This window comes from Hoplias malabaricus, chromosome 7 (genome assembly GCF_029633855.1).
Source record: "Hoplias malabaricus isolate fHopMal1 chromosome 7, fHopMal1.hap1, whole genome shotgun sequence".
Taxonomy (NCBI): domain Eukaryota; kingdom Metazoa; phylum Chordata; class Actinopteri; order Characiformes; family Erythrinidae; genus Hoplias; species Hoplias malabaricus.
Window position 1 is genome coordinate 23,432,615 of NC_089806.1, and position 14,698 is coordinate 23,447,312.

The following is a 14,698-nucleotide window of genomic DNA, read 5'->3' on the forward strand; positions in this document are numbered from 1 at the left end:
AATTAGGCTATTACTGCAGCCAATAGTGAATAAACCCCCTAATAATAGCCTTGAGTTCAGAAATAGTGGTGTCTACAAACATAAGGACATAGTGTACATTCTTATAAACTGTGTAGAAGTTGAAATATACCACACAAATGTACCGTTATAGAATTCCATTACCAACATAGCTCTTCACCACCTACACACTGCAGCAGCCAGCAACAGTTCAACCTTAGGAACATGAGGTAGCCTTTGTTCACATTCAGACACACTGCCTTTATTTAAGGACTACAGAAAGGTTAATAATTCATGTCAGTTTTATTTTTGATTAAAAATCCCAAGTGTTACAACACCAGCTCATGTGTAAGCATTCACTCCCACACGTAAACAAAACACGGTGTATTAGAAAGCTGATTCACACTCTTTCAGACACACTTTGGATGTCATAATATGAGCCTTTTTTTGACAAAAAGAAACAAACAAAGCATTAAGATTTAGAAAAAGGAACACAAGTGTTTATTTGTTGTATTTGCCCTGCCAGGAGGCTGAGAGCACATCTCTCTGTGGTCAGAGGTCATAGTGCCTGGGCCTTGGGGTTAGGCTACAGATGAAGTATGGAGGTAAAAATGGGATGGCACAGAATGACATCACTGATATTGTTCACAGACTGAAATCCTTTCATTACACTCTGTGTCTTTTGCATCCCACAGATGCTGGTGGAGCCAAAGGAATAGAAGCTACTGATGAATGGGGAAAAAAACCCCAACCAAACATAATTTCTCACTTGTGCCTAATATACAGTGTATTAGTTCAAGTTGTAATGCATGTGTGACATTCTGGGGATGTCTTAAAGAATGTAATGAGCCGAGGGAGAAAGGTCCATAAAGAAAAATACAACCTAAATCACACATTTAAAAAAATAATAATAATCTGATAATGTCCCCCAATGTAATGTTCCCAGACTTGTACAATGGTGGGACATACAATGACGTCCATTAACCAAATGTTCTTGGACCGATTTCTGCTTTAAATTCTTACATAACCTGTAATCTGAAAAGCATTCCATGTAACTGTACTTGGCAGATACTCAAAGAGTGAGGAGGAGGGGGAAAAAAAAGGAAAAAGACAAGAGAGGCAGCTTAGTTACTCCAGTCACCGCTTTCTCCACAATGGACTGAGTCTCCAGTAGTTGCTCATTTCTGCCCTTTGGCTTCCTCTGTCAACCATTAAGCACAAGCACAGTCCACATCTCATGAAAAAAAGCCTTTTAAAAAGAATCAAAGAAAGAAACGGGGGAGGGAACGATGACAAATAGTCTATAACAGCTTCACCATAAAAGTAGGTAAAGTGCACTGTGATCTCAGGGCTTTGTGGACAAAGTCAGAAGCTCTTCAACAGTGCCATTGCTATCAGATAGATGTGGCTGACAATCTTCTTTCGAAACACTGTGCTGCCTCTGGTTCCATTCTCACTACGTTTTTCTCCCTCTTTGGGCAATCTGTCAGTGTGTGAAAGAGTAAAACTCTCACCTGTCACCTTGCTTGCTTGCCTGTGGCTGTGTGTGTGTGCGCGCGCGCGTGTGCTGAAGCCCAATGACGTACTGCAAGCTGGGGACAAAGCTGCCAACTCCATTTAGACACAAGCTGGAGATAGCACCATTTGCAAGCTCCCTGTGTGAAAGACAATGGCAGCTCCACTTCACCTGGACACAGCTTCAAAACTACCTCATGCACATTCTTGATGCGAGCCAATATGGCTTCTATACATGTGAAAAGCTCAGCTTGGCTTATTCATTTCCTTTTGTGTAAACATGCTCTAAGGTGTCTCTGCCATGGAAAGAAGGCAGTCCTTACTCAAAACAGCCACTTGTACATACTGTACTCAGTCATTGAGATTAAATGGCCATTAAGTACAAGTTCTTCAGATTAAGGAGATATTTCTGAGGAGATCAGATAAGATGCATTACTTGCAAGAGGAAGGGGAATGCCAAAGTAAAGCATGTGGGGGGCGGGGGGGTGGTTAAGGAGTTTCCAAAACTGTAATACAAAAATGAATTAAAAGATAGAGTAAATGCATTACTGAAACAAAGAAGCTGCTGCAGTTTTCAGAACAGTGGCCTGGCCACCACACAGTCCAGACCTCAGCTTCACGAATTATGTTTTAGATGGTGAGAAACAAAAAAGGCAACTGACTTCTCATATTGAAATTTGGAGGCGTGGAACCCAGGCAGATTTCTGTGAAAAACTGAAAGCGAGTTTCCTGAAAAGAAGCTGTAGGAAAGGTGAAGGATGGCCTCTAGTAACACTGACACTAATATTACTGTTATTGTCAAGACTTCTGTGAAATCTTCCTGCTTTGTTCTTGTGTCTTGTACTGAATTGCCATTTTGACTGGAATTACTTGAAATGAAAGTTGTAATCTATATTTGTACAGTACTGTTTGAAATATAGCTTACACCCTGAGTCTTTTGTTTCTCACTCTCATAAGTACAGTACTAAACATTTTGGTTTCATAACCATTACTGAACATTTATAACTGAATATCGACTAACTGGATTCAGGGAGTTCAGGAGTTAATTTAACCATAAATTAATATTGTTCATTGCTAACTCACCATTAAAACCCTGACCAAAACTGGAACACCTAATGCAATATTAACGTTAGTTTAAGTTTCTACTCCATAGCATTAGAGTCGAGCACTAGGTCAGGAAAATGTATCTTCTGTCAAGAGAAAAACGCGCACTTTAAAAATGACAAATTGAACAGTCGACTGCAGTTTAACACTCCAACAACAATAAGCTTGTTTAAGAACAGTAATATAGAGCTATTAATACTGTGCAGTACAAAAAAACAGAACCTTCAGTGTTTTCCTGCACTCCGAGTGCTGGACGAGAGAATCGTAATAAATCAAGACCTTGATCACTGGCTGAATCTTCTGCTCAAGTATGTAAACTAACTGGCAGAAGAAAAATGGTGGAGAGCATGAGGAGAACATTGTCGGAAAAAGAAAAATGTCAGTGACTGGAGAACAGAGTAAACTGTTTGGAGAAGAACATCAGGAAGGCGGGGGAAAAAAAAGTGATGTGCCAATTTAGGGCCACTTTTGAAAATGAAAATGCCAAATGTTTTCCAAGAAATGCAATAAGAAGAACCACCTTTAAGCCAATTGAATTTTGAGGATCCAACAGCCGAGAGGTTCTCTAAAGAACTTACATCTTGTGGTGCAAAGAACCCTTTCTGACACTTTTATTTTCTCAAGTCCCACTATCCTCCTCTGAAAGGTAAAGTTCTTTGTTTGTTCTAAGATTATATCACACCTCTCGAGCTACAAGATACACTCATGTAAATCTAGACGACATCAGAGCAAAACTTTCATCAGCTGGACTCTATAGATATTACACAGTAGTCTGAACCGTCCCGATGTGATCCTTTAAGAAGCATCCAGCACTTTCACTTCACAGTCTAGCCATTCAAACAAAATGTGAGGCCGTGCACTGTATTAGTAAACTCCCATATGTTCGTGTTTTGAAACACAAAAATTAGCCAAATAAAATCAAACACAAATACATTAAAAAACATGTCTAAATGTAAAACAGAAAGGCTAAATTAAATGTAACAGACAATTAAAACAACCTAGACTTGTGCAATGTAATCTACCGGAGTAATACTGCAAATAAAATAAACACTGAGTAAACTAAAGAAGATGGAAATTAAACAAAAACGAACACAAAATAAATGGCTCCTGGATAGCACTGTGTTTGGACTGTGGATCTTTGCTACTCACCCACACGCTCTGTAACAGTCTGAATTGTTAATCCTATCCGATATGACAAACTATTGGTGTAAGAAACGAGAGATAAACCGCATGACGTTGCAGGCAAAAAACCAAGGAACATTCACAGCTTTCAATGGAAAATAAAAATGTTTGTGTGTGTCCCAGTAGACGTTAGAATCAAACTGTAATTTATGGAAAGACAGAGAAAGAGTGAGAGAGACTTGACTGTACATAGGACCCTGTTTAGAGACCTGTTGGGCCTCAACTGTACCGTTAAGAGCACCTGCTATAAACACCCCATACATTTAGACACATTGCCTTGTACTTTAACACCCAGACACAACTCTTGCTTCATCAGTCATTCACTCGTACGTTTTTGCACTTCTCATACTGATCTCATCTTAGCCCTTGCACATCTCACAGAATGCACAGATGGGTCAGGTGCCTCTGGCCATGGTGAAATAAACATTCACCATCCTTACCTCAAACTTAAGTTGAGAGTGTGAGTGTGTGTGGTCTGTGTTTGTGTGAATGTGTAAATTCCACAAATCCATAAGATAATAGAAACAAATTGAAGCAGACATTCAAATAAGGGTGTTGGGAAATACTTCTCATCTGGAATTCATTGAGTATCAGAGCCCTTTTTTTGTTTGGTTGCGATTGTTGCAATTGTTTTTAACAAGTGAGACACTTCCCACTCCCTGCAGTTAAAACCTGCATGTGGAAAATCTTGTGTCATGCTTGCTTGAGCCCAACTCAAGTGTGTGAAAAGACAATCAACATCTTGTGCAATGTGTATGTGAGTGTGCGTGTGTGTGTGTGTGTGTGAGGGTGCAAGAGTGCTAGGGCTTTGCCTAAACGTGACAAAACTCCTTTTATAAATAAGTCTTTTTAACAGAAGTCCCTGAAGGTCCTCTGGCTATGTGCAGGGTTTCAATGGGGGGGTGGGGTGAACAGTTCAGATTTTTGCCCCCGTACAGTCAACCCCGCCTGGGCTCGGCTCTTAGAGAGGACCCCCTTCTTCTTCCGCCACTCTTCATCCGAGAAGGAGAGAGAGAGCAGAACTCAAGAGGACAAAAAAGGGTGTTTATATAAAAATAGGGAATGAGTGAATACAGGATTGAGATCCAGAAATCTCAGCAGAGCGCAGGCTTCGGGAATGAAGGATGGGTCGAGAAGTCAGAGGTGGAAGAGTGCAGTCCTGGTGGAGGGGGTGAAGAGTTCTTCACTTTGAACTTTGGTAGGGAGAGAGAGAGAGAGGATTAAGAATATAAGAGACAGAGAGAGACACAGAGAGAGAGAAAGAAAGAGTGCAGAGGAGAGTGGGCTCAAGTCCTCCGGTCCAGTGGTGCATTCAAAATGCTTTCATACATACATACAAACACACTCTTGCTCCACTCGGTAAGGCAGTGGTGGTTTGGAGGGCTTGTCTGCGTGACTCAGGCTGGGTGATGGCAGTGGAAAAGCTACCGTTAAAAGTGTTCACTCTCCACTCCTCTTCTCTCCCATTTATTCTTCCACTCCTCCAGTCCCCTCGCCCCTCTGTTAGCACCTGCCTTATAACAGCTCTCTCTCCGTCTGATCTGCCCTTTCACTCAAATGACATTAGATTTGCTGGGACCTGAAAGCAACAGACATTTAAATAACTGAAACATCAGACAGGATCAGAAAATAAAACTCAAGCTTTTATATCTTTCTATCACTGTGCTTCCAAGCTCCTGTAGGACTATGAATTTGTTGTTGAAGGCCGACTCAGCAGGTGTTAGAAACTAATTGGTGAGGAGATTGAAACTATTTACTGGGAGTTAAATATAATCAGAAGCCATTAGGGGAAAAAGGCTTTCACGTCAACAGGTTTGGCGACAGTCATTTTTCATTATATGTGCACGTTTCACCACTGTTTACAGTGTTTGTATGTTGTTGCCTTCATAAAACCCTTTGTCTTACTTTTGAAAAGAGCTTTGCTAAGTAAATTCAACATAAAACAAACACTTTCATAAACCCATTTCTATTTAAAAGCACCAAAACATAGCAGACGCTCTTATACAGAGCTACTACTTGTACTAAACCTGAAAGTGGGTGTCTATTACTGGCAATTCCTCATTTCCATCCCTTCATGCTATTAGCTTTAAAATATATTATTTTCAACTCTGAAACAGCCCATCACTGTCCACAAAGCTAGGTTTCCATGTTATGTCTTGAATTATAACTGCCTATCCGCATTGGGATCAGCCACATAAAAAATATTTGTTTTATCACTGTTTGAGTGTATCATCACAGCATGAGCCTCTTCATCCAGAAACAAAACTTGACAATCATTTTTATTCACAACAACATTGCACTGTGGAAGCTTTTTGTTTTGCAGGTTGCATCGCATTGTTTCTAATACAGCTGAAAGGTGTGTATCCTTAAGCTAAACGCCAGCAGGGAATGAGAATGAGAAATTGCCAGCGACATACAACTACTCACTTCTCTTTCCTCAAAACACGTTGGATTCCAGAACAACAACAACAGAAGTCATCCCACACTTACCTGTTGTCTGTTGCTTTGACATGCTGCACTCAGGTGTTTAAACCACAGCAGAGCATTCATTCTGTTCCCTGCCTGGAATTTATAAGAATTTCCTGCACACAAACACGTTTAATATTAGTCTCTGTTTCACACAATGTTCTTCAATAGCTGCTGTTTGACAACGAGTTTCGCTGACTTCCTCTACTCCCACCGTACTCCCTTCTTTCTTTGCCAAATCCCCTTTTTCTCTCTGGACACCTCTGTTATTCCCTGGAAACAAGAAAATCCTGCAGGTGCAGAATCTCTCCCTCAGTTCACACAAACACACATACACAAACAGATACACAGCTGTAATGATGTCAGATCGGGAATCCAAAGCAAGGGGAATACACCACAGATGAGATATAACAAGTATGCACACAGCATGTTTCTGTGCGCCAGACCTTGGAAAATGCACATATATCAGCACATACCAAACACTATTATTCATTCTGCTGTGTTTGGATTAAAACCTTTGTAAACTGTGCAAACAACAAAGGATTTATTTTTCTTATATTATAAGCAGACATGTCACATGAAACCAAAGATTTTAACCCCTGACCTTTGTGTTCTTTGTGATGTTTGTCTGTGACATTATGCTGACAAAAAAAAACAGAGTACACTTGCCTTAAGTCGAATACAATTTTTGTTAGGAGTTCCATCATAACAACGCATGTGTGTGTGTGTGTGGAGCGTGTATAGACATTTGAGGATACAGAAATAGAAATTTTATTTTGTGTATGAGAACAGATTGTTATGATGGTAGTGCCGGTATCTTCTAAGCCACCCAACTCATTGTGATGGATAAGCACGGTGATAACATCACACCGTGGCCTGTTGGCTTGGCTCGTTTAGCATTGTGCAGGTTTGCCAAACACTCACCGTGCTCAGAATCGGTGAGCAGGAAGACGTCAGGATGCTCCGGGTCATCAGCCATCATGGCCATCAACCCAACCACGGACACACATTTACTGGCGGTGGACTTAAACTTAGGTAAAGACAGATACAGACAGAAAGAAAGAAAGAAAGATAATAAGGGACTATTAGCATTGGTTTGCATGTGTATATTTGTAACTAGCACCATGTTCCTTAAGAAGGGACTTAGGATAAGCTAAGGTTAGGATCTCCATACCCAATGCTAAGTGTCAGCTAGTTGGGTATCAAGCCCCCTAGTATGAGGGTGTGGAGGAGTGTAATTGTGTTCACTGAAGTATTGTTCGAATAAAATAGAATAAACAGATTCAACATCAGCACTCATGTGATTAATGTTGTGGCTGAATGCTGTTAAATCCTTACAGAAATGTTCCGACATCTATTTTAAATCTTTCCCAGAAGAGGAGAGACTTTAGTGTAGCAAACGGGGAGAAATTCCTTGTTAATACCCTTAAATTCAGAAATGTTGGATGAGCGCGTGTCCACAAACTCTTGGCCATATAGTGAACATTAATCTGTGTCGTGTTCATGTGCAGTTGGCTACATGTGTGCATGCTCTTTCACTACATGTGGTTCCTTTTACCTCAGCAAGTGAGTGACAGCTGGTCCAGGCGTGATGATGTCATACGCCTCATTATCCAATGAGTGTAAGCAGCTGCCCGTGCCGACTGCGGGGCTGATTACCCAGTCATTAGTAAAGCTGCTTGTTTGCATTCTTCCATTCTAAAGGTTTGCTTTCTCCCTAAGGCTCCTGTGAAATTACATGTCTCTTTCTCCAAGCAGTACACCGGGCTGTCCAAAGACCCCACCCCCCGCCAATCTCTCTCCCTCTTTCCTTCTTTCACACACAATGAAGTAGCAAAGCTCTAAAACGCAGCAGTCTGACCTGAGGCAGAGCTGAGTGTGTACTGTATCACTAACTCCTGATGGAGGCTATGAATGGTAGCTTTCTGAGACACTTACATGCTTCCTCTCTGTGGCTTTGAGAGATTTGGCAGTGTAATAGTAGAGCTGTGTACCACACAGAGCTACCCAGTACTTAGTCCATGCAGCCACCTGAGGAGAGTGAGGGAGAGAGAGATAGAGAAGAATGGAAAGAGAGGGATATATTATTTCTTAACAGATCACACGACAGAAGGGGAAATGTTTGTCTACCTTCTGTTTCTCTGGTTTTCTCTCAAACATAGTGTCTCTCTTGAAAACACGAAATCACAGACACAAGCACAAGTGCATAAAGTTAGTAGTAGCTGGATATCACGATGGTGATATGAAAATGATTCAGAACATTTGTACTTGTCCCTTCATTATGTAATTGTGGCACAATAGAAAAAGCATATTTTCAAATTTTTATTATGCTTTTTAGGGTGATGCAGGTTTGTTGTGACAGTAGCTAATACTCCTTCAGTCATTTCATACGCAACCATGGAACTGGAACACTCCATTAGAACAAAGCATTTTACAGCTCAGTAGTTAAATGTTTGAGTTGCACATGTGTAATTGTGTAACTGGCTGTGTAGCAGAGGTTCAGTCACAGGCACTACACACAGAATTTCTGCAGTTATAACTTAGACTGCTAAAAGACAGATGGATCTTTCTCACTCAGCGTAGCTTCTTATCCTGTAGTAGTATTATCATCATTTATTTTATTATTAATTCTTTTGAACAAATTTATTGTTTTTGCTACAACAAATTATCCTTGCCCTTAAGGCTCATGGACATGACTGAGGTGTCTGTAGCAGAGCTACAACTGATGATAGGGACAACATTTCTCTGTTCTCACTGTAATCGTGACACACCTGATCACTGTTCAAATGCAAGGTTAGTTGTACACACACTGCTTGCGAGTGCAAGCCCAATGCAACTTTTGGCAGTGTCGGGTATTTTCATTCCATTTGGGTTCAAACCACACAGGTAAGTGTGTTGGTGTGGTAATTTTAAACATAACTCACTAACTAAGCATTTATAGTGGAAATCTACTTTGCAATAACCATTAAAATAAACATAATACAAATGCACGCACACACACACAGCGGAAAGGAAGCTGTTTGAGTTCTTTCCAGTCCACGGCTAGTTAGGAAATAAAACTGAACTTTAAAGGGGCATAGGGTCCTAGAAAGAGAATACATTTACTCAGCCATATAAAAGTCTAATAGAGTGCTGTGTGTGTGTGTGTGTTCTGAAACTTGTCAGTTAAAGTAAAAGTAACACAGGGTGATTTAAGATCAAATAACTTCATCTAATGGCAGTGGCCTGTGCTACATTACAGTGACCACATAGTGCACAGTGCTTCACTCAAAAAAGCATAAAGGAACTATTATTAAAGAAAGACTACCAGCCTCCATTCATATCTGCAGCTGACCACAGGCATGACCAAACAGATCCTCTGACCCTTAGTAATCATAACCATTGCTCTGACTGTTTTCCAAGCATACAGCCTGAGAAGAGCCTGCTTTATTATAATACAAAAGGCCAAGAATTCAGGTAGAGAAAAAGAATATGATTTATGGCATAAATGGAAAAGCGAGACTATGTAAGAGATGTGGTTGTAAAAGGGTCCCTCTGCTCCAATAACCAAACTTTAAAGGCATGTCTTTTAATGCTTTGGCTCTTTTATACACACACACACACACACGCACACACGCACACACGCACACACGCACGCAGGAGAACTAAAGGGAAAAATGCCCAACTCAGCAGTGTGACAGCAGTAATGAGAGTGTAAAAAAAAAAAAAAACTAAAGAGAAATGCAGAAAGAAACCTAATAGACACAGAGCACAGATGACGAGGGACTAGAAACACAACCACTCAGCAGTGCCTGAAATAGGCAGAGAGTGATAACAAGCCAAGAGATAAACAGAAGTACCAGCATGAGAGAAAGGAAGACACTGAAGAATGAGAAGATGAGTTTTGGGGGGATGAAGAATGTCTTTGGAGAGGAAGTAGGACAGAATAAATAGTGTGGGTGCAGGGAAAGGCTGATGATGATGAAGTGTAAAAAGATAAGCAGATGAAGCATGTGGAGAGTGATGGTAACAGGTAAAAGAGAGGTGGAGAAATGAGGTGAAAGCTAAAATAAGGCCCTGATAAAACCTGAAGAACTGTACAGCTTAGATATCTGGGCTTAATGGTGTAATGTTGATAAACAAGGTCTGGAATGCTTCTGACTCATTATGAAATATAATATAGAGTCTGCATTTATGCACAGTGTGTGCAGAATATCATTATCATTTTATTATAAGGGTATAATATGTCAATTTGAAATATTGGATTTCTTACAACATACATCTGATCTTCATGCCAACAATACTGACAGTTAAAGGAGCAATTCATCTCCTTTTGTTGTCAATTCTAAAAATGTTTAAATAAATATAAATGAAAACTTAACTTGGAAAAAGTTAGTATATACCTACTTTAAATAAATTAAATCAGAATCAGGCGCCTCACATCAAGTGCAAAACACCAGGTCCTAATTATAGAGGAGCATGAATGAACCAGTCTAATTTTAATAGCAGAAAGTTTCGTTTGCTCTTTGTTGTGGATGCGTGGTATAATCATATAATCATGCTTAGATTGAATGATATCTCTCAGATCTTTCAGAAAGAAGATAACAGATGCCCGAGTGCTGAAGTGGTTTTAAAAAGATCTACAAACGACCAGAAATCAAGCATTCTACTCTCTGAAAGATTGTAGATTGTATATAAGACTGTACAACTGGAGAAAAAAAAAAGCCAACTTGTCCAGGTAAAGCTGCCCCAGCAACAGATGATGTTTAGTGAAAATCCGCCATTCAAGTCACCCTTCGACCACATTCGAAACTGATACCAACTGTAAAGCACAATCGTGGAAAAGTCATACGTTGGGGTTGTTCTGCAGCATGACGGCCTAATTCACCATCGTACAAATCATTACAAATTCTCCACTCTACCAAAGTGGCTAAAGGTAATGTGAGACCAACATTCCAGTAAATCAATGAAAGAAAAGCAGAAAAAAAGAAACGGAGGGTTCTGAAATGAACAAGTCAAAACCTTGATCTGAAGCCTTAGAGATGCTGTAGGGGGAATTGAGACCCCTCCGTACTCCTTACGTATTCTGCACAGAGGTACAGGCAAAAATGTCTCTCAGTCGATGTCAGAGACTTATTATGAGTTATGAGTAACACTTACTTTTCTTTTTGTTTGCCAAAGGTATCAATGGTATCAATTTGTTCCCAGGGTGTACTATTAAGGAAAATACATTCACGTTCATTTTTGATTGGATAAATTATTGCATAAAAAGCATATATTTTATCTATAAACAATAGGGCTGTCCCGAATACCATTTTTCGGCTTTGGAGCTTCGGCGAATATTCGAACACTCGGAGCGTGGGGAGGTGCGAAGCACGGCGTCGCTCGCTACGCTCTCTAACCTGCCAACTAGCTCGCTAACTAAGGGCATAATAAACAATTTAACCAGTTCGAGTGGAGGTGCTCTAATTTCAGGCACAAGGCTGACAAAATGAACTGTAGCGTCGCCTCGCTTCGTTGTAAGTGTGTTGTTTGTTTTAGCATGCTAGGCTGTTTTATATGACTGAGTTTTAGGCTTCTGTGTTGGTGAGCCTGAGTACGGGTGGAGTGGGGAGAGCACAGTTCTTATGGCTGAATGTCGTGGAGCGTTGCCTTTATCCATTATCCAATGGAGCTATTTATCCAAAAATATCCAAATCTCAAAATTAGAAACCGAATACATAGCCAGTTAACAAATATCTGAATACCCAAATATTTGGAGCCAGCCTTGTTGTTCAGAAAATAAGCTCTCAGTATAAATTAAAGCCGCATTTTGGTTCCCAGCATGGCTCCGGTCCCCGAGTCGTTCGCTAACTCGTGCGCTACACGGTGCTACTACGGGTACAGTGTCCACAAATAAACCAGAGCTTCTTTGAAGTGTAAAGCTGACAAAATGAACTGCAGCTTTGCCATGCTTCGTTGTAAGTAGGTTGCTGTAGTGTGTTAGGCTGTTTTAGGTTTTGTTCAAGAGTTTTATGTTGACATGACTGAGTACATATGGAGTGGAGTGTTGCTTTTAAGGCCACTTTTTTGTTTGTTTTCCAAAAAACGAATATTCAAATATCAAAATTATAATCTGAATACCTACCCAATGAATGATAATCCAAATATTCGGGGCCAGCCCAAATAAATGATGGTTAAATAAAAAAAATAAACCAATACATTCATCATGAAATGGACCAAATACGGGAATAAATTTCAGTATACTTTACCACTGCTGGTAAATACGTACTAACAGATTATTATTTTGAGTTTGACACATTACTACTTCAGATTGCAGAGCAGACGATCAGACATGGAACATATAAGAGAACAAGTAATCGTAGAAAAGTAATTTACATATAAACCTTTGTCCTAATTTTCTAATCATTTTTCAATCCTTTCTCTTATAACTGATTCATCATGCCCCTTCCTACAATGGAGGCGAGAGATGAAGATTGCTGATTATATACCGTGGGTTTCTTGCCCTCCTTGAGAACAGTTTTCCTGCGTAACACTCCCTGGACGGTCACTGCTCCAGGGTACAGATGGACTGCCAACTCCTCAGATTCGGCTGAGCTGCAGAAACACAAACACACATATAGCTATTACACTCTCACATCACATACAAATGGTTTGAACTCTTTATAAGGCCATGCTGTCGTTCAGTCCAGACTCATTATGTCATTAGTGACAGATTCTAGTGGGTTACAGATTACATAACTCAGTTACAGAAGAGATCTTTCACATGGAGTACCGACAATTCATCAGAGAGAATCAGTAAGAGTCTTGAGGGAACGACAGCAAGTCTCTCTCTTCACAAATCTAGATTTAGATCATAAGCACTCTAATCATTTTTTAAAGCAAACACGCACACATACACACACACACACACACAGAGGAAGTGTAATAAGAGGGAGAATAAGACAGGGCCCACACCGCAGAGCTTGGATCTGGAGGGAGGGAGAGAGAATGAGTGAGAAAACACCAGAGATCTGAAGAGCAGGTAAAATTATTTTTTGCCTTAATGTAACATGTAGGTAAAGCCTGTCATAAAATGTCTTTAGTCATTTTGATTCACGAGAAAGAAATCTGAGTAGTTGCTTGAGTTAACCTCTTGTTAGTCAGATTTTGTTGAAAAATGCCGCTGTAACCAGTTATTTTGTCAAAGAAGAGGAGCTATGGCTTTGCTCAATTATGGTAAATGTCTCCTATTATTGCCCCTATCGGTTAAAAATAAATAACTTGCAGACAGTTTTAACTGGAAATTGAGTAATGGGCTCTGTGTTTTGAACAGTATTTAATCTACCTTTAATAGCATAGCCAAAAAAAAAAAAACTAACCCTAATCTTAATCTACCCAAAGTGCGTACGCAGGCAGTGCTAATTTGTTGGTCCTGAGATTGTAGGTTACTCCTATTTCAATTTGTTTACTCATCACACACACACACACACATCTGTCACCCTTGTTCTTTTGCTGGAGCTGGCTAAGCTCTGGTGCTGTGTTAAAGATATGGAGAAAAAAGAAGTGACTGCAAATCACTACATAACTCCAGCTGCAATTAGAAATGACTTTCTTCATTCACTAGAGGAAAAAGAAAAAAAAAGAGAGGCAGTGATCAGAACATCTGCTCCAGCTGCAGCAAGATGAGGATTAAGCAGCAAGCTGAGACACAATCACCGAAACACACACTTGCACACCTGCCTCAGAGAAGCCCACCACCTAGAGTCACTGGAAAAAAAAAATCACATGATCTACCAACATTACACACAGAATGTGCAGCTGTTTGGTGCAGTCAAGAGCGAAGGTACAAGGAACACAGGAAGAATACAGAGAGAGGAAAATGAGGGGGGATAGAAAAGGAAGCAGAGAGAGCGCCTTAGAATGACTGCTGTTACCTGCTGGACCTAAGCCCTCCTCTGCAGGACATGCGGCCCACTCGCGTGACTGGGCCCAAAGAGTGGTAAAAACGAGTCCTGTAAGGTGTCAGGCACATCAGTGCATTGATCAGTCTCAAATCTCTCTCTCTTAAACTCAAACACACATTCACACTCTTTCTAAACTTTAGACTTTTCAAAACTTTATTATTGAACCATATGTTCAACAAAACAGTAATTTTAAACTCAATTGTGTCTTTAACACAGGACTGTTGAAGTAGTGCTATGCTTTTTTGAATATGGTCTCAAATATGCATATTTAGTACACTGGTTTCCTCAGTGTTTTAACAAACTGACAAAAATATATTGTATTATAGCAACTATATTTGCGAAAAACTGCTTCCAAACATTAAACAGGCAATGGGCATGAGCGCACACACACAACACACACACCACTTAGAGAAGGCCACATTTTCTTAGAGGGTTTCTTTGAAGTGGCAGACTATTCTCCTTCCATTGTCTGAGAACCACACTGTGCTCATGCTGTATCTACAAACATC

The 14,698-nt window shown here is 40.2% G+C and overlaps 1 protein-coding gene across 3 annotated transcripts in view; it reads right to left on the bottom strand.

The window, feature by feature from the left end:
• Positions 1-279: 279 nt before the first annotated feature.
• The window catches only part of ralgps2 (Ral GEF with PH domain and SH3 binding motif 2), a 150,735-nt gene continuing 136,316 nt past the window's right edge, over positions 280-14,698 (bottom strand). For 2 of the 3 annotated variants that reach the window (XM_066676136.1, XM_066676134.1), the window contains 6 exons: positions 14,160-14,237; positions 12,735-12,840; positions 8,203-8,295; positions 7,189-7,294; positions 6,289-6,380; positions 280-5,377 (listed from right to left, as the gene is read on the bottom strand). In XM_066676136.1, the coding sequence (XP_066532233.1) occupies positions 5,348-5,377; positions 6,289-6,380; positions 7,189-7,294; positions 8,203-8,295; positions 12,735-12,840; positions 14,160-14,237 (505 nt within the window). In that variant the 3' untranslated portion in view covers positions 280-5,347. The remainder of the gene's footprint in view (positions 5,378-6,288; positions 6,381-7,188; positions 7,295-8,202; positions 8,296-12,734; positions 12,841-14,159; positions 14,238-14,698) is intronic. The other variant, XM_066676135.1, reaches the window with a different exon arrangement.